The following is a 26,191-nucleotide window of genomic DNA, read 5'->3' on the forward strand; positions in this document are numbered from 1 at the left end:
ATTATCTCAGAAAGGATATATTAATCGTATCTTGGAGAGATTTAATATGCAGCTTTGCTCAGCCAATGATATATCTATTATTAGAGGTGAAAAATTCAGTCAAAACCAGTGCTCAAAAAATGACTTAGAAAATAATTAAATGAAGAATATTCCTTATGTGCGCAATTGGAAGTCTATTATATACTCAAACCTGTACAAGATCATATATTAGTTTTGTAATTGTAATGTTGGGAAGATATCAAAACAACCCAAGAATGGAACATTAGAAAGCTACAAAGAAAGTAATGAGATATCTGCAGGGGACGAAAGATTATATGCTCACCTACAGGAGATCATATCAGCTTGAAGTGATAGGATATTCAGATACTGATTTTACAAATTGCCTCAATAATATAAAATCCACTTCAGGATTTGTATTCATGTTAGTTGGTAGGGCAATTTCTTGGAAAAGTGCAAAGCAATCGCTTATTGCATCATCAACAATGGAAGCTGAATTTGTGACATGCTTTGAGGCCACAAATCAAGCTTTATGGTTATGACATTTAATTTTAGGATTTGGTGTGGTTGACTCAATTATCAGGCCACTGAAGATATTTTGTGATAACACCGCAACAGTTTTCTTCTCTAAGAATGGTGAGTACTCTAGTAATTACAAGTACATCGAAATAAAATACTTTGTGATTAGAGAAAGAGTCCAGAAATAACAAGTGTCAATGGACAACCTAATGTAAAATATTTAAAGAATACGTTCTTAAAATGAGGCTTGTGAGTTATTATTGATATTTTTCTTGCTTAATTAAGCAAGTCATAAAAGATATGGTGATACATGATTAAGTGAATGCTATTATTGATATTTTTCTTGCTTAATTAAAGTTATTTGTTTCTGCTATCTTATTTATATTTATGTTTATACATATTATAATTAAATATACTAATAGGATTGTCTTGATAAGATAAATTACAAGAGTCATTATGGACTATATTAGGAAAGACTAACAAAGTTATGGTACATATAAGGGAATATGACATTGATGATGTACGACCGTTACTCGCATTTATAATTGGACTTAATATAATATTATTATGTTTATTAGACTTATTGATTTATTTTAAAATTCATGGTCATATATAAAATACTTTTCAAAATTCTTTAGAATTCAATTAGGTAAAATTATTTTTAAACAAATTTTGTTTTGTTTATTTTGATTTTGAATATCTTTTTATATCTTATCAATGGGTTAAGGGATAATATATATATATATATATATATATATATATATATATGATATAGATTTTATGATCCATTATTATAATTAGATAAGATATATATATATATATATGATATTACTAATTAGATTCTGATTAGGTAAAAGAAATCCTACAATTTCTTATGAGATAACAGGAACTCTCCTAATAATTAGAATTATGAGATCTAATTATTTAATTGTATAAAAGATTGTTTCATTTATGCTAAGTTTATGCTGTCAGTCTGTAATATGTCTCAGCATTAAAAGATCATTCGTTTGCTTGTGTTTATGTATATATTTTTGAATATGTATATATTTTTGAATAGATCTTATGAAGCATGTAACCAAACCGATTCCACCAAGTAATCTTCGTCAGCAATGGATTAAGGGACACACAAAGATTTCTTATCGATCCAGACAAACTGATACGATAATACATCCTAAAGGTGCAGCAGAGAGTTGAGCTCTAGATTATATGTTGCTTGCAGAAAGTTCTTGATGCAATACAACCATTGCATACGACACAATGACAAAAGAATCAAGCTTCAACACTGAGGTCCACATTATAAGTTGCGTCCACAAGTCTCTTCTTCATGGTTTTTCGTGTTAGATCTCACAACTGAGATGAATGAATAACCTGAAGCAAAAGAATCATTGCCTGATCTCTCATGGTCTCCATGGCGCTGGGGGTGGTGGGGGAGTTGGAGACATCGGTGGAACCGCAGAGAACATAGTGTTCTTGTCCACTCCAGTGCTCTCACCAGACAAAGACACCAGGGCAGCAACTAATCCAGCATTGCCTGCCAGTGTTGGCTCGGTGTAGTTGTAGTTCGTTCGAACATCCCTGAACCCGTCTTGTCTATCAGGGCCGGCGACCATTGCGCCAAAAATGGTGTTTGGGTTTGGCTTTTTGGTGTCCCTCCACTTCCATCCTCCTTTGCAGCTATACTTCACCCCATTCTTTGGAATCGATGCACCCCGATGATGGACATGCTTAGGATAACGTTTGCCAAATCCAACGACATAGCTCATCTTTTGTGGATTTTTACCTAAAATATAATCAATCTGGCACACGAAGAGAATTAATCAGAGTTGATCCTAGAAGCTGTTTGGTACAAGTACAGCATAATAAGAGAACAAACCTGAGTCCTGGCGAAATCACGTAAAACACCAGCAGGGAAGAAATTAGGGCCACAATACCATCCTGGAGTATCAGATGCTTCAAGATAGTCGCTGTAGACTGACGCAAGAAAAGCCACATTGACTACATACTGAAAGGGCTGTGGTCTTCCATGATTGAGTTGAATCAGACCACCTGTCGAAAACATGATCGATGAGAACCTCTTAAAAGGATCAATAACACCTTTACCAAAAAAATAAAAATGTCAAACCTTTTGTCCGATTGAAGGAGTTAAAAACAGGTAGATATGAGCACATGACAATGCCGGTCTGGTTATGGAAAGTTCTCAGCATTTCTTCATATGGGTACCCAGGACTCAGGAACAGCCTTAATCTACTAAGAAGTACCTGGATGCAGAAGGGTGAAGATATGCATCTGAGAATTCTGTACAATGATAAAAGGAATTTGATTTCTGAAGTACAGTTTGATTGAATGTAAATATAACTCAGCTGAAATATAACAGAAGGTGATCACCAACAGTGACAGTCAAATAGAATGCATCTCCTACTTCTAGATTACATTTCCTTGCTACTGGCAAATCTAGCTCAAACACAATGAAGAAGTTTAGTCATCATAAACAAAATTCTAGTAGCGAAAGAAGACCAATACAGCTTATTTTTACACCTAAAAAATAGTTGTCTTAATGCCTAAAACGCTATCAAAGGAAGTATATGATTAGAAAGGCAAAACATACATATAGTTTCCCATCAAATGTACTTCTCTTAGATCCTTCATTACTCTGATACTTATGAGTTTATGAAATATATCAGAAAATTATCCGGGACATGCAAAAGAAAATAACTATACGGTCAAATAAATCTGCATTAAGAACAATATGTCCTAATGATATTTCTTTTGCATTCGGTGCCAGTACTAATCTAATTGGTTAATTATAATGTCAGCAGGCTAAAGTTGACTCTACAGATCTATATTAAGCAGAGAAAACTTACTCAGTAATCTTCATACAGTGTCCTAAACAGATGAAGAATTCACAAAAGCAATATCAAATTCTCCATGAAGAAGCATAAACAGCGTAAGTGTCACTCACTTGAGCACCAGTGAGTTTGTTATCCCAGCTTAGAACTCCATAATCTGGACCGCCCCAAAAAGCACCAGCATGTTTCGCGAGCTTGGGATGAGTAGATAACTGGAGGTAGGAGGCATTGCCCGTTGCAAGGTACATCCATGCTCCACCCCACACAAACTCATCCCAGTAACTGGTCGAATTGTAGAATATGGAGGCAACGGATCCGCCCTCGCTGTACCGCCCCCTCTGGTTCCTTGAAAACTTCCAGAGCGTGGCCGCGCCATGGACAAGCTTCTGGGAGTAGGCCTTGTTGTCCTTGAACACGATGGAAGCTGCAGCCAATGCTGCAGCCATCTCTGCCGCAAGATCCGAGCAACTGTGGCACTCATAGACCGGCCGAGGGTAGTCGATGTCCTCTGGTCTCGTCCAACAGTAGTGGTCATTTGGGTTTGCTCCACCTGAAGTGGCACCTTGCCCGACCTGCCGTGCATCTCAAGAACACAAGCTTGGTACCACTAATCTGTATGTTTCAGCTTCTAGTTTTAGGATTCGTTTGATATACCTGCGTGGCGATCCTATCGATCGTATCGGCTGAGGAATTGAAGGTCTTGAGAAGGTAATCGACACCCCACTTGATGATCTCCTTGACATGGGCGAGCTCTCCGGCGGCGTCATACTTGGCGCTGTACTCGATCACGCTCCAGCTGAGCATGGTCATGGCGAAGGAGGCGGGGAAGTTGAACTTGATGGCGTCGCCGGCGTCATAGAATCCCCCGACAAGGCTCTTCCCGTAGGACGGATCGGATATGCCATCCTTCATCCCGGAATTCCCCCTCCAGGACACGTTGTTGTGCTTGGGGATCGGCCCGGCTGCAAAAGGAAGGAAAAAAAGGGCTCCAGAGATCTCATCAAAATCTCGTCTTTCCATCAAAACCCCATCAAAATCAGATCTTTCGACGAGATCTTTGCTCGCATTGAGGAAGAAGGCGAGGGTGACTCACATCGCTGGGCGTTGAAGAACATAAGGGCCTTGTGGAGGGCGAGGGTGTAGTTGTCCGGCGGCGGCCGAGGGCGATGGTGGCGGGGGACGGTTTTCACGATGAGGGTAATCAGCCCAGCGAGCGCAGCCGCGGCGACGACGGCGCCCAGGGACCACAGGAAGAGCTTGCGGCTAACGATGAGGCAGCCCAGGTCCACGTACTTCTTCTTCTTTCCCTGGTCCCCCGGCCCGGCGAGCAGCCAGCTCTGCTGGGTCTCGTCCAGCTGCCGGGACGTCATCGACAGCGCCGCACGATCCAAATCCAGGTTGCGGCTCCGATCGTCATCGGTGGCGGAGTCCGCGTGGATCTCCAGCGGCCCGCCCCAGGGATCCCGCCCGTACATACTCATCCTTCCACTGTTTCCTCTGTCGCCGTTCTCCCTCCTCTAAAAATGAGACCTTTCTCTACTCCCTCCCCACCTTTTCTCCTTCCCGGCCGAGACCACCACAAGCTCTACTCCGGTGAGGTGACGAAGAACAGAAGCAACGCAAAAACGAGCTAAAAAGGCAGGGCGCCGTTACAAAGGTCTCTTTCGCTTCACAGTCAGGCAGCGATGGGGACGGTGGGCAAAGCCAACAGCTGGTGCCGGTTACGTGATCGGATGGGAGAAGCGAGAGCAGTAGGAGGAAAGGGGAAGCGAGTAAAACCTTCTCTGTCTCTTCTCGTGACGCCAGGATGGCGCTGGGGTCCGACTCCAGAGTTCGCCAGCTGGGAACAGTGGTCTGTGGAGATGGCGGCGTGAGAAGAGGAAGGAGATGGCGGACACGCTGGGGAGGGCATGTCGTGGAACGACAACATTGAATGCTGTTCCCCCACCGCAGACGCGTACTGGCCATCGGCCACACATCGGATACTCCCACGGGCGTTGCAAAGGCTCATTGAAATCTGTACGAGCCCAAAAGCCGTGTAGCCTCCAAATTCGAGTAAAGAAATATTATTTAAGGTCAAATTATATGCATAATTTTTCATTATATATATATATATATATGTGCGCGCGCGCACTTGTGTGCATAACCTCTTGGACTATTATATGAAGTAGATGAAATGACTTTTTAGTCTTTTTTTTTCAAATCATTAATTTAAACATCCAAGAAGAATCTATCATTATCATAGATTATATTTTCTAGAATATCTTTAATTGGATGTAATTTGTTTCTAAAAAAAGAAATACTTTTATTAGGTTAAAATTTTCTTATAATCAATACCTTACTGTTTGAAAGATAGTAGAGAACATAGGCCATCTAGCTAATAATGCTTCCAAAGATTGATTAATAACCTTATTACATCTAGCAAAATTAGTTAGTCAGTTGATATATTTATTTTTTCCTCTAAATACATGCACGCATGATAGAATATTCAAATAAATTTTGCATTAAATGCAAAACATCTCTAGTGATATTGATCAGCTTTCATGCATATCTGATTTTTCTCTCTAGAATCTTAAGCACAGTATCAGTTTAGTAATTTGTTTCGATGAGACATATTGGATGTCCTCTTTGACAATCTTAAAGTTTATCGTAGTAGCATTCTCCATCCTCTTAAGAATTTGTATCTTGTAAATAAATAAGTAGTCTCACCATTCCTAAGGTAAAATCCAACTCTCCCTTCTTTATATTTATGTACAATTATTCATTAGTATTAAGTTTAATCTAATCATCATTACGAGGAAGTCATCTCACTATGATTTGATAATTTCTTATACAAGTCTCCTCTGACTCTTAAGTATATTGATAGTAGAAGATTTTTTTCTTAAAAATCATCATAATCAATAAAAAAAAAGAGTATAAAATTAAGACTCTAAGGATCATAGCACCTTAATTGGTTGGATCATCTATCTTCCTTGCTTAGTCATTAACCAACATATCATTGATATTTATATTTAAATTTTAAGTATAATTTCTATTTATGCATATCCCACATATTATCATTCACGGTCACACAAGAAACATTCATTCATGTGCTTACACAATCTCAAGTATGTAAGCTTACATTTAGTAGAGAGATGACTCACTAATAATTTCTAACCAAATAAATGAAATTTTCCACAAAAAACACGCATACAAGGCTCAATAATTGGATGCAAAATTATTGAGGGACTATATATATGTTTCTCATTAAATTTTGTGAGTCACGTGCGACGTACGCGTTGGCACGTGAGAGATTCTTCTTCTCGGTTGGTGCGGCGGTGTTTGGGTTACCGGGGCCCACCGGCTGCTGCCGGTTGAAGCGAAGAGGGCAGCCAAAAAAGACCGACGTATCACGTGACAAGTCCCTTCCCGTAACTCACCCCGCCGCTCCTCAGCAGACATTCTATCTTAACAAACCATTGGCCATTACTTGGGTCCCACTCATCGACCCATCATTCATTATGAGCGGATTACCCTGTTCCTTACAAACTGTCGATCCCCCAGGGTCGAGATGATCAACACGGCTCTTTAGCCTGTATCCTGTTCGTAACAAAAAATATAGCTCAACTCTACTGTAGCAGTTTGGTCCAAACCTGTGGATCCCACTCACTAACTTATCATACGATACCCTGTTCAGACTGTATCCTGCTCGGAACCATCAGCCGATCCGCAGGCCTCCTCGTCTCCACTACAGACAAACTTGAATGAATGCCTGTTCCTTGCAAAATGTGGATCCCGCTACCACTACAGTCGGATCGAACCGATCAACGCCGCTTTGCAGCCTGTATCCTGCGGATAACAAATATATCCGATCGACGCCTTTCGGGCCATCACTTCCGAGAGATTTCCAGACGAAGACCCGGCGACAGGTCGTCTCCTTCGCGGTGTCGGCAGGTACGCATGTGTTGATCTCTCTTCTTGCCGCCGCCATTTGTGTTCTTTGGATCGAATTTTTGGGCGAATCTGGAGAAGTATGGCCGAGTTAGGGCTTCTTGGTCTTGTGCTTTATGATGCGTTGGCTAGTCGGAACGATTGAGATCTCTCTGTTGCGGCGCTTGTTCTCCCGCTTTAATTAACATACCTCTGTGTCTAGTGGAATAATGGCATTCTTCTTTCCTTGTTGTTGGAATCATTTATCTTTATATCGTCTTCTGTGACAAAGATTCCTCGGCAATTGTGGTGCATATTTTTCTTGTTCGATTGGGGGGGGGGGGGGGCAAGATGTTTAGTTTAGTTTCATAAAGGGACACTTCAATAAACTATTCGGATGAGGAGGAGGGGATCACGAAGTGGAAAGATCGTTGTTTCCAGCAACAATTTCACCTCTTGTAGCAGGCTTTAGAATTGAATCCTAGACCTTTGATCTAAAGCAACTATTGCTATCAAATAGTTAAATGCTTGATAAAGTAGTGAAATAAAAATACTTAGAGCAAGTCAATATCGAATAGAACGTTGTTAACTCATATTTTGATTGTCCGAACTGGAATCATCACACCCCTAACAAATGCAAAAAACCAAAAAAAAAAATCGAATTACGGCTTGAATACAATCTTTGGTAAATGACCATGTTTCTTTCAGATGTAAAATTTGTCAGACCACCATCGAACCAATGTCTTTATCGGCTAATCTTGTCTCACTCGATTTTTCGGAAAACCATGAATTGCTTATGAAAAAATGGTACTTTGCTTGACCAGCTTTCCATGATTGCATTTTGTTTGCAAGTGAGTTACTTTCTTTTCCTTCATAAAAAATGAAATCATAAATGCTTTGCTACAGAGTATTGATAGAGACGTATACAGTGAACTCTATAGAAGACAAGAGAGCCTCGAGCTTGCCAACCATCCAACAGTTTCCATCATTGAACTTTCCTTAAAGGCTGTACAAGTCATTGCTTCCAAGTCTAGCTTTGGTCCTTTTGAGATGTTTAGACTTGTCCTGACTTTCGTTGCATTGTGGATGCTTCTAACCTTGTGTAATATCATTAAATCAATTGTTCAATGAATTGATCGGAAGAACACTAATCATCATTGTCACAGGATCTAATGGCCAGTCAGATGGAGTTAAGAATGTTACATACACCTTGGATTTTGAGTTTCCTAGCTTGCAGCTAAGATAATTAATAAGCCCCACTGCATGTTGAATGGAAACTGTCTTTTTTCCCCTTAGAAATATTTTATCTGATTCTGTATTTGTTAACCATATGACTGTTTATAATCCTTCCAATTGCTTCCCTACAGAATTTTTTTGGAGACGAAGCTACTTGCTTCTGTGACGATGACATCGGACCTCTGGCTTCTATGCTTTAAAAAGGTTGTCAGGATGAAGTTTTTGGGACACTCCTTTGAACAGGTACTCCCTAAACTTTGTCAGAAGTTTATTAGGATTTCAGGCAACTGCATATAAGATGTTGATGCTTAATAGATTGTTTCGTGTTCAGCATAGATTTTTTTCTTAGTCATCTAAACCTTGGAGGGAATACTATAAAAAGAAATCTTGAGGCCTTTTCATGTAAGTTTGTGTGATTTACTTGCTTGACCTTTGATGTCATTTGGGAAAGGACAAATTATAGATGCATCTGTCCTTGAGTCAAACAGGCACGCAAGCAGGATAGAAAGATAGAGATCTCTCTTTTAGCTTAGAACAAAAGATACTATAATTATTTAACTTCATCGATACTTGCAAAAATGAAAATTATTTTTTTATTATTTTCAGTTTCATAATTCCTATATGACATCTGACTCAAACGAAATTAGTTTATTTTCACTCACCAAATGAGGGTTACAAATCTAATACGATAAATTTTTACACTTACAACGTTGATATGCTGATAATATACTTACTAAGGGTAAAGACTTTGATGCTTTATAGTGTTTGTGTCAACACCTTTAAGCCGTGGTCTCGGGACTGACGCGGCTTGGTTCAGGTCCGAATGAGCGGGGATCTTCCTGGGGAACCCGGGAGGCCATTGGGGTGACTGACTTCGCTAGGCGCAATCGGGGACGGGTCTGCCGTCTTTTCCGGGTGGAGGCTCCCCTTTTGGGCGTCCGGGAGAGGCACTCCGCCTTCGTGCCTACACACAGGTCGGGTCGGAAGAGCTCGGCCCGACCCCTCCGACGATCAAGTTAGTGAATAGTCATAGGGGGTTTTTGTTGTCTCCTCCTCCTTTTCCTCGGAGCGCGAGGGTTTTTATAGTGAAGGTTATCGTTGTCTGATGTGCCAGCTTGCAGGGAGCAGGATCGTACTCCTGATAATGTCTGACATCGACGTTGGCGTAGCGTGAAGGACCGAACCTGAGCAGGATGTTAATGTGCCTCAGTCGGCATTTCGATCCGTGTTGACCAGGTGCTGTCAGGTTAACAGAGGCGCGAGGCGTCATCTGGGGCAGCTGACGTCAACCCGAGTCTTATCGCCATTATTGTCCTCATCAGATAGCAAAGTCTCGAGGTAAATATGCTAATCCTCCGGTAATTTACAGGGATATCAAGTTGGCCAATATGATTTAAATGCAAAAGTTGCGGATTATAGTCTCTCAAAAAGTTGGTGACAAAATTAGTACTCACTGCCGGTCATCATCACGCATGATTCGGCTCCTTAAACATTTTTGGGAGATGCTATTTTGTCAATTGCTTTTTTCTTTGTAATTGTTTGTACAAGAAACTAGTTCCAATCTCATCAACTATTTTACATGGCAATTTGTTACTTGGGCATTTTGATAACTTGTTATCTTGGTGTCAAATTTCACAGGGTGATCTTGATTATGATTATTTCTGGACGAACAAATCGACTGTGAAAAAGTGATGCTTTCAGGAGGTTTGCAGGTCTGACTTTTGAGATGCACAGATTTGTAAGCTAAATCCATGAAGTTGCGAAGCAAATCCGTATGATATCGTAGAATTTGGACTGAACACAAAGTTTATCTCAATCATTTTCACTAAAGGAACCAAATACTTATAAGCCTCTACTATTATCCTTATTCTCGTATGCGGCTTATCTCGAAAAGATAAAATTGTGTAGATTTATTTAAAACAGATAATTTCTTACGAGTGGTCGCACTCTTGCAGGGGGGCGTAAAACATTGACAGTATTTGCAGAAAAGTCATTCTAATTAATGCTGCAGCTATCTGCATTCAATATCGTGCAAGGAATAGTCATTGTTTCTCTGTACATGGATTACATCATTTCAATTAAAATCTCTGACTATTACCGTTTGACTTTGAGAATCATGACCTCAGCAGATACTTAAAGCTGGCCAGTTATTGAGGATCCCTGACTCCTCCATCCCATCATCGTCGACTTAATCCTGCTTTAAACTTATCGTTTCTGACCTGTTCATCCGAAGTGCGTGGCAGATATGCGGTACGCAATGACACCATCTCGAACAAGAAATGGATCATCTGAAACCCACATACGGTTCTCCGTCTCATTGATGTGACGGTGCATGTTCATATCTTGTGCAGGCACAAACGATGTCGACTCCCACAATACCTGCAACAAAAATTCAGTCACAGATCCATGAAGTTACCACTCCAACTTGCATGCAGCATTAAAATGCTTTCAGGCGTATCAACTGGCAAATCGATGCACTTCACCATCTGATGAATGAAATCTTTAGATAAAGCATAGTGCAGTTCATAGTCATGATCAATGATGCGCTATTAATTTTGGTAATCTACCATAAGGCTATGATATCAATATACTAAAAATAAATAAAATATTAAAATATTAGATACGGATGATATTGGACCATATTTCTCAAATCAGTACATACCAGTTGGTCCGTACTTCACGCCAAGTCAAGATTTCAAGCTTGATCAAACTACCAGGTTGCTTCCTGGAAGCTTTACCTCCACTCCTTAGAAAGCTTCATGTCACCGTGTATTGTTCCTGGTCATACCACAATCTCCTTGCACGGATGTGGTTCCCAGGTATCTTATAAAGCTCTAGTCCAAAAAAGATGCACGAGTTGAACAACCATAGAAATGTCAAACCATAAAAGCTTCTGAACTAAGAAAACTAATGATATCCTCGTAGCCTAGTCAGACGTGAGCAGCTTGTCTTGGTCTCCAATTCTAAGTTGCATATTTGTGAACCCTTCTCACCAACTAAGCTCGAGGAAGAACAACGATCAGCATCCTGTTTCAAAACTCTTTATCCTTGTAGACTGGTCAGACAAAAGAAAATTGACCTTGGTTACCAATTCTAAGTGGTAGAATTGTCATAAGGTTACTATTTTTATCATTCTTCATTGCATTGTTTATATAGGTCATCTCCTCTCCTCCTCGCCCATCAAACTGAAGGAAGAGCAAAGATCATCATCTCCTTAATCCTCAACTAATAAGCTTCAGAAGAAGGTATGAGTTCTGGCACAAACCCTCTTAGTGATTCCTGGAATTCAACCGTGATCAATCAGAATTATGGCATGTTGGCAGTCATCTCCTGTGTTAACCATGCTGCTGATGAAGGGGTTCCTTCTTCTGTTCATCATCATTGCTGGTCTTCATCAAGGCTCAAGTAAAACAGATCCAGCAGATGGTAATTCCTCCTTTCTTACTTGAAACTGCAATCTGAATTAGTTTCTTGCCTCACTATATTTTGCTTGGTGTTCATGTTTGTCATATTTATTGTGATGATAGTCTTCATTGGCTTGCACCGTAGTCAAGGAAGATCAATCAATGTTTCACGCTTTGTCTATGAAAGAGTAGAGTTTTTTTTTTTTTTTTTTTTGATCATTTAAACTAGAAGATTAGTAGAAAGGATGATGCAGTTCATGTAGTAATCTGCATGTAAAGGCTAATAAGATCGACAAAACTTACAGTGTCTGCTCTCAAGTCTCTATCTAGCCAATGGAAGAACACACCTCCCAGCTGGAGGAATGCCGGCGACCCCTGCGGTGAATCTGGCGAGCCATGGGAAGGAGTAAACTGCAGCAATTCGCGGGTGACGGAAATGTGAGTTGTTCCCTTGAGACAACTGAGTGCTTTGAATTGTTCCCAAGATTAATTCTGTTGCTTACAGAAAGCTATTCACCATGGGGCTTGAAGGTACTTTAAGCAGTGAAATAGGGAACCTCGCCAATCTGGAAGTTCTGTAAGTAGTTTATTTATAACTCAGCAGAATATTCATCAATCATGATATATGTCCAGGTTTCTTACACATAATAATCTGAAGATATATAGAGTCACACATTATAATCTCAACCAGAATGAACTTTGATCTCAACATGTGTAAATGCAGGGATCTCTCCCACAACCAAAATCTTCGTGGTACTATTCCATCAAGCATTGGGATGTTGAAGCAGCTCCATACCTTGTAAGGCATCAAAATAGCTCGACACATGTAAAGCAATCATGTAATCAACATAACTTGATGTTCTCTTCATGATCTAATAGGAGGTTACTTGATTGTGGATTCAATGGTACCATCCCAAATGAGATAGGCAATCTTTCGCAGCTCAAAATCTTGTAATGATCTCAAAGCACCAATCTTTCTATGACATATGAATTGTTCATGGCATTAGACTCTTTAACTCTTCTCTCTTTGATGAACGCACCAGAGCTCTGAATTCAAACCAGTTCAGTGGCAGAATTCCTGCTTCTCTTGGTAGCCTCTCCAACCTTGACTATCTGGATCTGGCAGACAATCAACTAACTGGAACTCTCCCAACTTCAGCAAGTGAGGGTTCAGGATTAGATCAGCTCGTCAACACTCAACACTTGTGAGACTCTTCAATCCTAAATGAATTCTGCATACAGATGAACATATTAATACTAATAATCAACTTCTCTACTATGTGTTTAACAGCCATTTGAACAAGAATCATTTATCAGACTCGATCCCAAGCAATCTGTTCAGCTCCAATATGAAGGTCATACATATGTAAGCAGCAACGTCACTGATATCTTCTTGCTTTTGTATTAGCACTAAGTGTCTTCTGCTTCCTAACAATCGTCTGTGTTCAGACTCCTTGACAACAACAATCTCATTGGGGGAATTCCAGAGTCGATAGGACTTGTTCAATCACTAAAAGTCCTGTGAGTGTTTGCTAACCACATTAACCTGTTTATTTTAGATTCATTTGTATCTGACATTACTTACTCTTTATCAGTCGTCTGGATAATAATTCTCTAAGTGGATCAGTTCCATCAAGCATCAACAACCTTACGAACCTTGATGTACTGTAAGTGGTTGATGAAACCAGTAGTACTAAACACTTGGTCATCATCATGGTTAATTCCACTTTATTTGCTATTGTTCATCACTTTCAGAAACTTAGCAAACAACAATCTAAGTGGACCGATGCCAAATCTAACAGGAATGCATGTACTCAACTATCTGTAAGAATCGCGTACCTAGTAATGCATGTAGCAAGAAGTAGAACTTGATGACCCATGCATGGATGATGTCATTTGCAGGGACTTGAGCAACAATTCCTTTGATCCTTCAGAAGCTCCAAACTGGTTCTCGGATTTACATAATCTCACAACACTGTGAGTTCAACAGGCGCCCACTTTAAATTCTTGAATTGTGTGATTCATTTATCAAATAGAAGTTTCAACCAAAAGACTGACTCTTGCTTGGTGGTATCAGAATCATAGAGTCTGGAGGATTGCATGGGGAAGTGCCACAAGATCTGTTTAGCCTGTCTAAGCTGCAGGAAGTGTAAGAATTTTGCGACAAGATAGATAGATAGATCAATCTTTTGAGAATCCAGCCGAATAATCATCTTGTTGCAACTTCTTCTTTGTCCTGATTATTTGGCAGGAGGCTCAGCAATAATGCATTCAGTGGTACCCTCAATATGAGCAGCAACATCACTCAGGAACTAAAGACCCTGAGTTTTCAGAATAATCTTCTTACCTCGGTCACCCTCTCTTCCTACTACAATGATACTCTAATGTGGGTATCGAAAATTAGAAGTTAAATCTTCCATTCTCAAGCCCCTTGCTAATCTGGTATTTACCTGTTCCAAACCTGATGCAGACTCGAGGGGAATCCAGTTTGCAGCAATGTTCAGCTAAAACACACACAATACTGCCAAGGTCAGGTGCAAGACGCACAATCCAATGCCTCCAACAGTGTCCCCTGCCTGCAGCCATACGAAGGGCCAATCATTTGCAGAGCACCTTTCTTTGGCTACATAAGCGATAATAATCTTGAAGCTCTGAAGAAGAGGGTTACAGAAAAACTTGAAGGGACTCCAGTTACATTCGTTATTCGCGATTCCAACTTCGATGACAATGCTTATCTCCGAGTGCAGCTTGACTTATGCCATCCAACTGCAGAGTCCTTCACCAGGCAGGACATATTGCTCTGGTTAGATCTAAATACCCAAAGCCTCTTGATTCCAGAAAAGTATGGACCATGCTATTTCAATCCTAACCGATACGAATTCAGAAACGGAGGTATCTGATCTGAATTCTTAGTCTTGTAGGAAACTTAGCGATCCGTTTGTTGATGTTGTTGTTGTTGTTGTTGTTGTCTTGACTCTCAGGGACACGAGGGTGGATCGTTGGAGTAGCAGTTGGAAGTGCTGCTGCGGTGTTCATCATTGCTGGGCTTGGAACCTACGCACTGTGGCAGAAGAAACGAGCTAAACGAGCCTTCGGCCGAAGCAATCCTTTCGGTAATCTACTCCATGAGAACACTTCATTCCTCCTGTGAGACGTTTGCTGACGGTCTCTTCTCCTTGTATCAGCATCCTGGGGATCAGGTGGCAAGGAAGCTGGCGGTGCGCCGCAGCCGAAGGGAGCGAGATTCTTCTCCTTCGACGAACTAAGGAAATGCACGGATGGCTTCTCGAAAGCCAACGAAATCGGATCAGGGGGATACGGCAAGGTAAGGACGTCCGCAACATCAGATTCACTGGATGCAGCACTCCAACCGTTTGTCGTATTGCCCGTGCGCAGGTCTACAGAGGACTGCTTCCGGACGGGCAGATGGTTGCCATCAAGAGGTCGACGAAGGGCTCCACGCAAGGAGGAGAAGAGTTCAAGACGGAGATCGAGCTGCTCTCCAGGGTGCATCACAGGAACCTGGTGGACCTCGTCGGCTTCTGCTTCGACAAGGGGGAGCGGATGCTGGTCTACGAGTACATCACCAATGGGACCTTGAGGGACTGCCTCTCAGGTACGCACGCGCTCTCAACGGAGCTCTTCCTGCTCATGGCATCGTCTTCTACTCACCGATGAATGCAGGGAGGAGGAGTGTGGCATTGGACTGGAGGAGGAGACTGAAGATCGCGTTGGATTCAGCGAGAGGGTTGGCTTATCTCCATGAACACGCCAATCCGCCCATAATCCATAGGGATGTGAAGGCCACCAACATCCTTTTGGATGATCACTTGACGGCTAAAGTATCAGATTTTGGCCTCTCCACCTTCGTTTTGGACAGCGAAGAAGGCCATTTCTCGCTCGATGTCAAGGGCACACCGGTACTCTTACACTAATTTGTTCTGAATTTTCATCAACGTCAACAAGTACATGTACTTAACGACTCTGTCTCTTCTTCTTCTTCTTCTTCTTCTTTGTGATGATCATTGCAGGGCTATCTTGATCCCGAGTACTTCATGACCCAACAATTCACTGCAAAGAGCGACGTGTACAGTCTTGGAGTCGTAATGCTGGAGCTGATAACTGCGATGCCACCGATAGCGAAGGGCAAATACATCGTTCGGGAAGCGAAGATGGCAGTCGACGAGGACGATAACGAATACTACGGCCTGAAGAACATGATCGACCCATCGTTACTGAACACAAGAAACCTTGATGGATTCCGAAGGTTCACAGAGTTGGCTTTGCAGTGCCTCGAAGAGTCGTCCGTCCATCGCCCGACGATGAACGACATCGTGAAGGAAATTGAGATAATGTTGGGGAAAGACGAGCCGAACTCTGACTCAACCTCAATTTCTGTGCATCCTCATGATGAGATTCTCGTGAGCACGGATATGAGCGGCGAGCACATGTTTTCCAGTCGAAGTAGCCAATACTTGCTCTCTTAATTATGGTTTTTGGATGTTTAAGAGACCAGTGGTTGTAAATGGTACGGACGTTAACAAACTCTTCTTGTGATTTATATTATAATGTCATTATATACGTTAACATTCTATGATTATTATGTATCTTATGCCTTCAATTATATGTTAATAATATATCATATTATATTACTATCATTTTATTATTATATTTAGTGTTTTTATGTGTGTTAATGTTCAATGATTATTATATACTTTATATCATTTTTGTGATATATATATATATATATATATATATATATATATATATATATATATATATATATATTTCTTTTCATATAAATTAGGTAAGGTTTCAATCCAAGTGAGGCTTCACCTATTCATCACCTCATCATCTGATTCAATTCACTCATACTTGGATACAAATTGCATTTGTAATGGCTAAACCTTTTTTTACTTTATTTTTTTTATTTTAGGATATTAATGACACAAGCAAAATAGAAATAGATATACAAATTTTTTTAAAAATTTATAAATATGAATTAAATGTTTTTAAATTTAACTATGAATATGACTACAGAGCGGTTGTTGAAATTTTATTTCAGTCCTAATTGAGTTTCAAAATAGCAAACTTCCCCTACAAATTATGATAGAGCGTCAAAAAATTTTAGATAAACCCACTTGCAACAATGACTGCTAGAAATAAGTTTAAACTAAATATATATATTATTTTTTTCGAAAATGTTAACTAACTTAACTGATAAAAGCTTTGACAGCACACAAATGGTAAAGTTTAGTGATGTCAACTAAAATTTCTTCCTACTTTTTAACACTCGAATGATTGTCAATTGATAGACAATAACTATAAGCAAGATAGATACAAAAATAGCTAGTCTTAAATTTAGAGAACAAATACATGACTTTAAATTGAGTTATTTATTGAGGCAATTGAATGAATTGTTGAGCCTTATCTTTACATCAATTTCATACAATGATACCTTCATGCATTTGGATTCATGGCAACATCATACCAGTATTGAATTCAAGGGGGCAGTGTGCAGCAGACATGCCCACATTCATCTCCTCTCCCAAAGCTGATGAGGTTGAGAGGGCCACCACTGAGCTGTGTGGGGGCCATGCAAGGGAAACAGCTCCTCTGCAGAACCATGTTCAAGAATTGTATTACTCCTACTTTTGCTGCTTAAACACCACAAAAGATGCACTTCTCTCTCTACCAATTGCTGAACACCCCCATACAAACATAATATCTCGTTAGTAGACTTGTACAAGAAGTTTGTCATAATGTCACCAATCCAAATCTTTAGTGTTGACCGTACAAATCAATGATACATTCTTTACATTCTAAGCTAAAGCACCATTCTCGGTAGTGTCTTCTCTTTAAAGTTAGTTAATCTTTAATATCTAAATATAAAAATCTTAAATTAAACTCAAAGCAAAGTCCCAAATTCAAAGAAAAGAATATATATATATATACTATCACAAGTGTTATCTTGTTTTTGACATCCTAATTACTTTCCACTAATGGTCTTTCATATGACTGTGTTTTGTTTGATCCTCTTTTTCTTTGTCTGAGTTTGAGATTTCAAAATTGTACCCCTTCCTTTCTCAAGCGCCCTCCACTGTGGTTGGCTTTGTCTCTGTTCATGCAATCTAACAGCAGAAGCATCCTTGCCCATCCAAGACTTGGGATATGTGACAACTGCAACTTCAGGTTACTTCCACTGCTATCAGTCAGCCTGAGTAGAAGCAAAGCTTGAGCCTTGTTGCCTCTCTTAGAAGACCAGGGGAGTTTATGTCTCCTGGTTATATTTGAGCCAAGATTATGCCTAAGAGTAGCCTCTCTCATCATCACAGCTGATTGTGTGATGTCCTCGTAGCTGAGATTGCCTAATGATAATTACGAGTTATATGGAAAGAACAAAATGCACAAAATGATAATTATGAGTTCTACCATCCGCCAAGGTTGCCAGTGACTGAGTCCTTACGGTTGTCAAAAAGAACACCAACTAGGGCCCCGATAATGCTGTGACAATTGAGCTCGTCCTCCTCTACATCCAACAAATGATTGTGTTTTGCACATGATAAGTTGCTTACCTGCAAAGAATGAAACCATCTCACTTTTTAGATCATACACAATACACATGCATGGTTATAACTAGTGAGTTCAGAAAGTTGGTGGGAACATAACTGAGTGCTAAGAAGAGTAGAAGAGAAGGCATGGCGAGGGTCCACAAACCACACAACAACTCTTTCCATTAACACCACTTGAAGCCAAAAGAATGCCATCTTACCTCTTGCAATGGACATTCTGGAATCAATGGTTTCACGAGGTCATCCAAGGTTGACTGACTTTGAAGAGAAGGCACAGCTTTTGGCAAAAGGATCTTTTGCCAGCTTCAAGATCTTATGATGAGGAGAATCATGGCAGGCAAGTCAGTTGTTGGCTCCTGTGCAGACTAACTTCAAGAAAATATGGCTTCTAATACCAGGCTGAGCTGATCACTGTGTCTGGCGAGAGGTGGAGTTTCATCTATACTAGGCCAGACTGAGATGGGAACCCTCATCTTCACCCTATCTGTTTTCCTTGTCAGTTTAGGATCCAGTTCAGGAAGCACAAATCCCCAAGATGGTATGTACTCCTTGTGTTTATCTCTCCTCTTTCTAGTATCAGGAAAACAGAATGCAGAGAAGAGGGAGATCCATTCTTCTTGGGCCAACATCTGTAGTAGTTTTAGTGTTCCCCTGAGAGTGCTGAGCTTTGTTATTGCTATTCTGTTTCGCAAACCTGTCTGCAAGAACAAAGGATCTTCTCAACTCACCAAAAAAAAAATTCCAACTTCACGTTTCTAGTGAGCCGGAAAAACTCCCCATTGCATGTAGTATTTTGCATGCTCCAATAGTTCTTGGTCACAAATACTTATAGAGCTTCTAACAGAAAATTCAAGGAACAATTCTCAGCAAGGATCAGACACTTGACTATTGGATCTGATTAAAGATTTCTTGTATGCTTAGCAGATGTCTTATGTTTGTACCTTTTGACTTAAGAAGCTATTCTGCTACGACTTTCAGCTGCTGCTCTGCGTTCATTGATGAGTCAGTGGCAGAACACACCTCCAAACTGGGGAAAGTCGGATGATCCTTGTGGAACACCATGGGAAGGAATAGGTTGCAGCAATTCCAGAGTGACAGTCCTGTAAGCCTCTCTTCTGAACAATCTTTTGTTTCAATTATCACAATTCTCCACATGATTTCAGGAGACTGTCAAACATGAGCACTAAAGAACCCCTCTTTGAACTTGTTTTTTGGTTTTTGTTATCTTAATTCTCTACTTGACTTCTGCATATTTCAGGAGACTGTCAACCATGGGCATCAAAGGTACACTGAGTGGTGACATCGGGCAGCTTGGTGAACTGAAGACCTTGTAAGTTCACTTTCAAACTCAAGTATTGGTTCTTTGAGCAGTTTGCCTGATTCCAGGTAGATAACCAGTAAGCGTTCATAACAATTCATAATTGGCCTCTTCAATCAAGCATCTACTAGATCAAGCATGCATTCCATTAAGGATCTAAACAGCATCTGTACTATGTTATTAACCAAAAAAATTCATTATCTATTAGAGTCCACATTTACTAAGCACATACTGATATAACAGTCAAAGTTATGATTTACAAACTAAAGCAGCAAGATATCATCTGAGAAATATAAAGAAGGAACTTACAAATAGCTTTTGCAGGGATCTATCCTATAATAGTGAGCTTGGTGGTCCACTCCCTCCAAATATTGCGAACCTGAGGAAGATTACCACCCTGTAAGGCAGAAGTCTTGTCGCGACAATCACCCATTTGCTTCAAAAGATTCTCAGGTATTCATCATGTAATGCTTCTGAACTGCTCTACATTATGCACCACTTGGCAGGATCTTGGCAGGGTGCAGCTTCAGTGGGAACATCCCAGATGAACTAGGATCTCTAGTAAACCTCTCATATTTGTAAGGATTGATTTCAATAATCACAAATCAGTTCACCTTTAGAACGCAGAGTCTTCAAGCTAAAATATTTAACACATCCATCAAGCATCTGAATTCTCACCACTGATAGTTTTATCTTCTCACCAGGGCTCTTAACTCAAACCAGTTCACTGGTAGCATCCCAGCTTCCCTGGGTAAGCTTTCCAATCTTTACTGGTTTGATGTTGCAGACAATCAGTTGAGTGGGTCTCTTCCAATCTCTACCAAAACATCACCAGGCTTGGACCAGCTTGTCCACACAAAGCATTTGTAAGTCATATTTCTAAAAAGTACAAAAATAAGTCAAAATTAGATTTAGTATTGCAGATTAAATGAATTGACAGATGAAATTTTGTATTATTTGCTTTCTAATGAATGATTCGTCTGCATCCTGCACTGAACAGCCACTTCAATAAGAATCAATTATCAGGTTCCATCCCTGAATATCTTTTTAGTTCTGACATGACATTGCTACATGTGTAAGCTGCTGTTTTCCCATCTTGCATTACTTCTGCTAAATCTGGTAACTCCACTTCTACCATGACTCCTGATCATTCTACACGGGCAGGCTTTTCGATGGGAACAAATTTACTGGAGAAATTCCAGCTTCCATAGGACTAGTTCAAACACTTGAGGTTCTGTAAGTGCCCACCAACCAGACAAAAATTTTCAATGCTCTGCTTCAGTAACTAATTTCTTCGTTTTTTGACAGTCGATTGGACAGGAATGCTCTAGGTGGCACAGTTCCTTCCAATATTAACAATCTCACGCGCATCAACGAACTGTAAGATACATCATATCGTGTAGTCTTCACATGCAGCACTCTTATAAAATAGTTGCACCTACTCCCTGCTTTCATCTCTTTCAGAAACCTAGCAAATAACAAGTTAACTGGTCCAATGCCAAATCTGACTGGGATAGATAACCTCAACTATGTGTAAGAGCTCATCCAACTTCTGCAAATGCTTTCTTGCAAATCTACTTTTGTTTTATTACCTGAACAAGCTGTAAATGGCAAGACATTGACATGATCTTCAGAGATTTAAGCAATAACACATTTGATCCCTCAGAGAGCCCCGCTTGGTTCTCGGAGCTACAATCTCTGACAGCTCTGTAAGTTCAATGGGTACCCATTGTCGCTATGAAGCAAGTAATTTAGTCAACAAGTTTGCAATTTCACCAAAGCTTCCTTGCTGCCTGTTATCCAGTGTGATAGAATCTGGAGGACTTTATGGAGAAGTACCACAAAAGCTGTTCGGCTTTCCTCAATTACAGCAAGTGTAAGTGTCATGAAAAATCATGAACCAGAGAAAGAAGGAATCCATACAAAAAAGAAAAGGAAATTCTCACTCAGTCTGACATAACTATTATTGTCAACTTTTCACAGGATACTTGATGACAATGAATTCAATGGTACCCTTGACATGGGTGATAGCATCAGCCAGCAATTACAAATTGTGAATTTCAAAAATAATCATCTTACCGGAGTCAAACTGACAGCCAACTACAATAAAACTCTAATGTGATATTTGTCATTTTAGTTACAGTGCATTTCATTCACCATACCTGTTTATGCAACATTTCCTAAATCCATCACTGACTGCAGACTCGTAGGAAATCCTGTGTGCAATTCTCTCTCCAATACGAACTTTTGTAGTCTTCAACAAAAGCCAGCAGTACCTTACTCAACCAGCCTCGCCAATTGTGTAGCAAACTTGTGTCCCCAAGACCAGAGTCTCAGCCCTCAGAGTTGCAGCTGTGCCTACCCATTTGAGGGAGTGATGTTCTTCAGGGCACCTCGTTTCCGAGATGTGACAAACAACACACTGTTCCAATCACTGGAAAGCAGCCTGTGGACAAAACTTGGCCTTCCTCCTGGATCAGTGTTTCTTCAGAATCCCTTCATAAACAGTGACTCTTATCTGCAGGTCCAAGTTAAACTTTTCCCACCCAGCGGAATGTACTTCAACAGGTCTGAAATTTTGCAGATTGGGTTTGATTTGAGCAATCAAACTTACAAGCCTCCACCAATTTTTGGACCTTACTACTTCATTGCATCCCCATATCCTTTCCCAGGTGACCTCTCAATCCTTTGTGTACATATATAATTCAAGATCATCGCCTAGACTAACCCAAAGAAGTCATTTCTAGGCACTGAAGTAAAATCAGCACTGAGTATTGGCTTGATCATTGGAATAGCAGTTGGTTGTGCCCTTCTGATTATTGGACTTCTTCTTGTAGTAATCTATGCCTTGAGACAAAGGAAACATGCTCAAAGGGCCATTCAACTAAGCAGACCTTTTGGTAAGTGTTCCTTATTCCAGTTGTCAAAATAAAAAGCACTCTGCAGATACAAGGGGATGCTGAAAGTGCCATCATCAGTTTTGATACATGGCTAGGAATACATGCTAGATTCTAAGACAAACATACAAGAAATATAATATAACTGAATAAACTAGCTAAACCGAGACTGTCGGTAGTGCTTCAGTCTGCATCCAAGAAAAGTACCAGGAAAGCATCTATCATTTACAACTCATCTTGTAATTTCAGCATCATGGGCACGCAGTGGTGATGAAAGTGGTGATGCGCCACAACTGAAGGGAGCACGATGGTTTTCTTATGATGAACTGAAACAATGCACCAATAACTTTGCAGTATCTAATGAAATTGGATCTGGAGGGTATGGAAAGGTAACATATTGGCTATCCTATGTCAAACTTCTCTAATTACAGGACATATGCAGATGACATTTTTACCTATCTACTCAGGTCTACAGAGGAATGCTTCCGGGAGGACAAGCGGTTGCAATCAAGAGAGCACAGCAAGGATCAATGCAAGGTGGACTTGAATTCAAGACAGAGATTGAGTTGCTGTCCAGGGTTCATCACAAAAACTTGGTAGGGCTAGTAGGTTTTTGCTTTGATCAAGGGGAGCAGATGCTGGTATATGAATTTGTACCAAATGGAACACTAAGAGAAAGCCTCTCGGGTATGTTCAACCATACCCCAAAAATTCCCTCTGCTCTTTCTGTTATAACCTTCTTGCTACAACATCAACCTCAGGAAAGAATGGGGTACTACTAGACTGGAGGAGGAGACTTCGAATTGCACTGGGTTCAGCAAGAGGATTAGCTTATCTTCATGAACTTGCTGATCCTCCAATTATTCACAGGGATGTTAAGTCAAGTAACATCCTACTGGATGAAAATTTAAATGCAAAAGTTGCAGATTTTGGCCTCTCAAAGTTAGCATCAGACAATGAAAAGGGACATGTTTCAACTCAAGTAAAAGGAACATTGGTTAGTAGTTATTCTATCCACCTGCCTGAGAATTGCTTCCATGCACCAGCATATATTCTTTTATCATGACTTCCTAGAGAATCACTACTAGTAAAATTTAGTTGGTCATAAAAAAGCAATTTCTTAATTTGAGACTGTAACTCATCTACTCTGCAAAAAATATTCACTGATTATAGTTCCAAGATATCATGAAGCATAACACTACTGTTATATAAAAGCTTGTGCTCATCTTTACAGGGCTATCTTGATCCTGAATACTACATGACACAGCAGCTCACAGACAAAAGCGATGTCTATAGCTTTGGAGTGGTGATGCTAGAGCTCATAACTGCTAGGCAACCAATTGAGAAGGGGAAGTACATTGTTCGTGAGGTGAAGATGACAATAAATGCAAATGATGAGGAACTATATGGTTTAAAGGAGTTAATGGATCCTGTAATTCAGAATTCAATCCATCTCATAGCTTTCAAGAAGTTCACAGAGTTGGCCTTGAGGTGTTTAGAAGAATCAGCTGGAGACCGCCCAACAATGAGCGATATCGTGAAGGAAATCGAGATGATGTTGCATGCTGATGATCTAAGTACAAACTCACATTCAGCATCTTCATCTGCTACAGATTTTGGAACTGCAAAAGGTGTTCCTCACCATCCTTACATTTCTCTTTCTAGAAAGGATGTTAACAGTAATGCCTTCGAATACAGTGGTGGATACTCGTTCTCAGCAAAACCCGAGCCCAAATAACAAAGGATCGGTGTTTCAATTATCTTATACTTTTGTATTTGGACAGTATATATTCTCTGAAGAAATGTAGGATTGTTGAAATATCATCGAAAGCAAATTTCTCAGGTGATGAAAGACTTACACCACGGACTGTGTTCTCTTGCTTCATTGCCCTATATTTGCTTGAATACGTGAGCCTGAATAGCAAGTTCTCTTCTTTATCTATATCTTGGCTACGAACAAGAAAAGATTTACTAGTTCAAAAAAAGTTGATGATTCATTTCGGTAATTTCAACAAATTCTCCAATGAAGTTTCCCAAGATTTCCACCAACTATAGCAATTGCAACCTCAAAAGAGGAAAATTGAGGCGGTATAAGGAAAAGCATAAATAACATAAAAGATAAGGAATTCAAGATGGACGAAAGACAAAAACAAAAACAGTGACGATCGTGAGAAAAGAAAGGACTCGACGTCGCTAAATGTCAATTCACAAATAGAAACACGAGTGTGTGCTTGACAAAGAAGATGCATATATAGATAGTAGAGCACAACATACTAACCACCCAACAAGCACACTCTTGCAATGTTCTAAGGGTTAGCAGGTAAAAGTGAAAGCATAAAGATCTGTAATTATGCTATGTCAATAATGCGGAAATAACCTATATTTTGGATTAAAGACGGTGCTTAGCAGATCAACGGGATTTCTGAACATATGACATCAAAAGGTACGTATCGTATAATTAGATCTATGCATTGATTTCAATCCTGGCATATAGGTTATTTCCGCATTATTGACATAGCATAATTACAGATATTTATGTTTTCAATGCTCTGATACCAATTGAAAGCATAAAGATATGTAATTATGCTATGTCAATAATACGGAAATAACCTATATGCCAGGATTGAAATCAATGCATAGATCTAATTATACGATGCATACCTTCTGATGTCATATGTTCAGAAATCCCGTTGATCTGCTAAGCTTAGCACCGTCTTTAATCCAAAATAACTGCAAGCACCGTCTTTAATCCGACGGTCTTTAATCCAATCGCACGCAATCTGAAGAAGTGCCCTTTCTCCTCTCTTCCTATCCTTTCACAGGACCACACAGATTGATGGATCCAATCGCACGCAATCTGAGAAGTGCCCTTTCTCCTCTCTTCCTATCCTTTCACAGGACCACACAGATTGATGGATTTGGGGAGATGATGGATTTGGATTTGGGGAGAGGGTTTTGGGGAGAGGAGAATAATAAATCCCTCAACAGAGAGGGATCGTAATATCTCTGAGGGATCGTAATATCTCTGAGGAATCGTAATATCTGAACGGAACCCAATTAGTTATTCTATTATATATCTTATTCAATTATAAAAGGACCACATATTCTAACAAAAAGAGGTAGAAGCTACCATCATGAAAGATGCCATTTTAGTGAAAGTAACACAAACAACATAAAATTTAAAGCACACCAAGCAGCAGCAGAAGAAGATAAGGGATTGGGTGAGGAGGGCGTCGATGATAAGGGCATGGGCTCCAGTTCGAGGCTGGTCGTTTCACTCGGCGGAGGGCGTCAGGCTCCTCGGAGACCGGCGAATGCTTGCCCTCCTTCGCAGTCCGCCGGCTGCGACGGCGGTCTTTGGGTCGTCGTCTTCGCCAACGGCCCAACTCCCCGTAGAAGTCATTCGTTTATGATTTTTAAGTATATATATATATCGTAATAAAGATATATATATATATATATATATATATATTCTCATAACATCATATAACGT

The 26,191-nt window shown here is 40.2% G+C and overlaps 3 protein-coding genes and 2 long non-coding RNA genes across 15 annotated transcripts; 3 read left to right on the forward strand and 2 right to left on the reverse strand.

Annotated features, from left to right (window-relative positions):
- Nucleotides 1-1,630: 1,630 nt before the first annotated feature.
- LOC135623203 (endoglucanase 9-like) lies at nucleotides 1,631-5,331 on the reverse strand. Its single transcript, XM_065125874.1, has 6 exons — nucleotides 4,456-5,331; nucleotides 4,017-4,324; nucleotides 3,476-3,934; nucleotides 2,639-2,774; nucleotides 2,390-2,562; nucleotides 1,631-2,312 (listed from the first exon to the last, which is right to left on the reverse strand). Exons 1-6 carry the CDS (start codon nucleotides 4,841-4,843, stop codon nucleotides 1,914-1,916), a joined length of 1,863 nt encoding a protein of 620 aa, XP_064981946.1. The 5' UTR covers nucleotides 4,844-5,331; the 3' UTR covers nucleotides 1,631-1,913.
- Nucleotides 5,332-7,156: 1,825 nt separating this feature from the next.
- LOC135623204 (uncharacterized) lies at nucleotides 7,157-10,309 on the forward strand. 4 transcript variants are annotated; one of them, XR_010491304.1, is made up of 4 exons: nucleotides 7,157-7,295; nucleotides 8,639-8,750; nucleotides 9,325-9,845; nucleotides 10,146-10,309. It is a non-coding gene; the product is annotated as an uncharacterized LOC135623204 (long non-coding RNA). The 4 variants fall into 4 exon arrangements; XR_010491305.1 differs by lacking the exon at nucleotides 10,146-10,309 and having other exon boundaries at nucleotides 9,325-9,522; nucleotides 9,622-10,135; XR_010491303.1 differs by lacking the exon at nucleotides 10,146-10,309 and having other exon boundaries at nucleotides 9,325-9,522; nucleotides 9,629-10,134.
- A 1,321-nt stretch (nucleotides 10,310-11,630) lies between these two features.
- Nucleotides 11,631-16,563, forward strand: LOC103998181 (leucine-rich repeat receptor protein kinase HPCA1). Of its 3 annotated transcripts, none has more exons than XM_009419579.3 (20): nucleotides 11,631-11,752; nucleotides 11,831-11,933; nucleotides 12,217-12,349; nucleotides 12,417-12,488; nucleotides 12,636-12,710; nucleotides 12,791-12,862; nucleotides 12,955-13,116; nucleotides 13,203-13,277; nucleotides 13,361-13,432; nucleotides 13,507-13,578; nucleotides 13,667-13,735; nucleotides 13,814-13,888; nucleotides 13,989-14,060; nucleotides 14,163-14,297; nucleotides 14,382-14,803; nucleotides 14,893-15,024; nucleotides 15,097-15,236; nucleotides 15,308-15,527; nucleotides 15,596-15,831; nucleotides 15,943-16,563. In XM_009419579.3, exons 2-20 carry the CDS (start codon nucleotides 11,849-11,851, stop codon nucleotides 16,396-16,398), a joined length of 2,775 nt encoding a protein of 924 aa, XP_009417854.2. In that variant the 5' UTR covers nucleotides 11,631-11,752; nucleotides 11,831-11,848; the 3' UTR covers nucleotides 16,399-16,563. The 3 variants fall into 3 exon arrangements, with proteins under 3 accessions (XP_009417854.2, XP_064981947.1, XP_064981948.1); XM_065125875.1 differs by having other exon boundaries at nucleotides 12,794-12,862; XM_065125876.1 differs by lacking the exons at nucleotides 11,631-11,752; nucleotides 11,831-11,933 and having other exon boundaries at nucleotides 12,221-12,349; nucleotides 12,443-12,488.
- A 1,062-nt stretch (nucleotides 16,564-17,625) lies between these two features.
- On the reverse strand, nucleotides 17,626-26,101 carry LOC108951263 (uncharacterized). 4 transcript variants are annotated; one of them, XR_010491306.1, is made up of 4 exons: nucleotides 25,889-26,101; nucleotides 20,111-22,760; nucleotides 18,684-19,859; nucleotides 17,626-18,486 (listed from the first exon to the last, which is right to left on the reverse strand). It is a non-coding gene; the product is annotated as an uncharacterized LOC108951263 (long non-coding RNA). The 4 variants fall into 4 exon arrangements; XR_010491308.1 differs by lacking the exon at nucleotides 25,889-26,101 and having other exon boundaries at nucleotides 18,684-19,181; nucleotides 19,425-19,859; nucleotides 20,111-20,512; XR_001975658.2 differs by lacking the exon at nucleotides 25,889-26,101 and having other exon boundaries at nucleotides 18,684-19,317; nucleotides 19,425-19,859; nucleotides 20,111-20,512.
- On the forward strand, nucleotides 18,882-24,561 carry LOC135583916 (leucine-rich repeat receptor protein kinase HPCA1-like). Of its 3 annotated transcripts, none has more exons than XM_065125877.1 (19): nucleotides 18,882-19,021; nucleotides 19,462-19,585; nucleotides 19,742-19,813; nucleotides 20,126-20,200; nucleotides 20,308-20,379; nucleotides 20,506-20,667; nucleotides 20,802-20,876; nucleotides 20,966-21,037; nucleotides 21,110-21,181; nucleotides 21,266-21,334; nucleotides 21,436-21,510; nucleotides 21,606-21,677; nucleotides 21,785-21,919; nucleotides 22,004-22,473; nucleotides 22,549-22,701; nucleotides 22,948-23,087; nucleotides 23,166-23,385; nucleotides 23,460-23,695; nucleotides 23,933-24,561. In XM_065125877.1, the coding sequence occupies exons 1-19, from the start codon at nucleotides 18,943-18,945 to the stop codon at nucleotides 24,434-24,436; spliced, it is 2,877 nt and encodes a 958-aa protein (XP_064981949.1). In that variant the 5' UTR covers nucleotides 18,882-18,942; the 3' UTR covers nucleotides 24,437-24,561. The 3 variants fall into 3 exon arrangements, with proteins under 3 accessions (XP_064981949.1, XP_064981950.1, XP_018674031.2); XM_065125878.1 differs by having other exon boundaries at nucleotides 22,639-22,701; XM_018818486.2 differs by lacking the exon at nucleotides 20,802-20,876.
- Nucleotides 26,102-26,191: the final 90 nt, after the last annotated feature.

This window comes from Musa acuminata, chromosome BXJ2-9 (genome assembly GCF_036884655.1).
Source record: "Musa acuminata AAA Group cultivar baxijiao chromosome BXJ2-9, Cavendish_Baxijiao_AAA, whole genome shotgun sequence".
NCBI classification, from domain to species: Eukaryota; Viridiplantae; Streptophyta; class Magnoliopsida; order Zingiberales; family Musaceae; genus Musa; species Musa acuminata.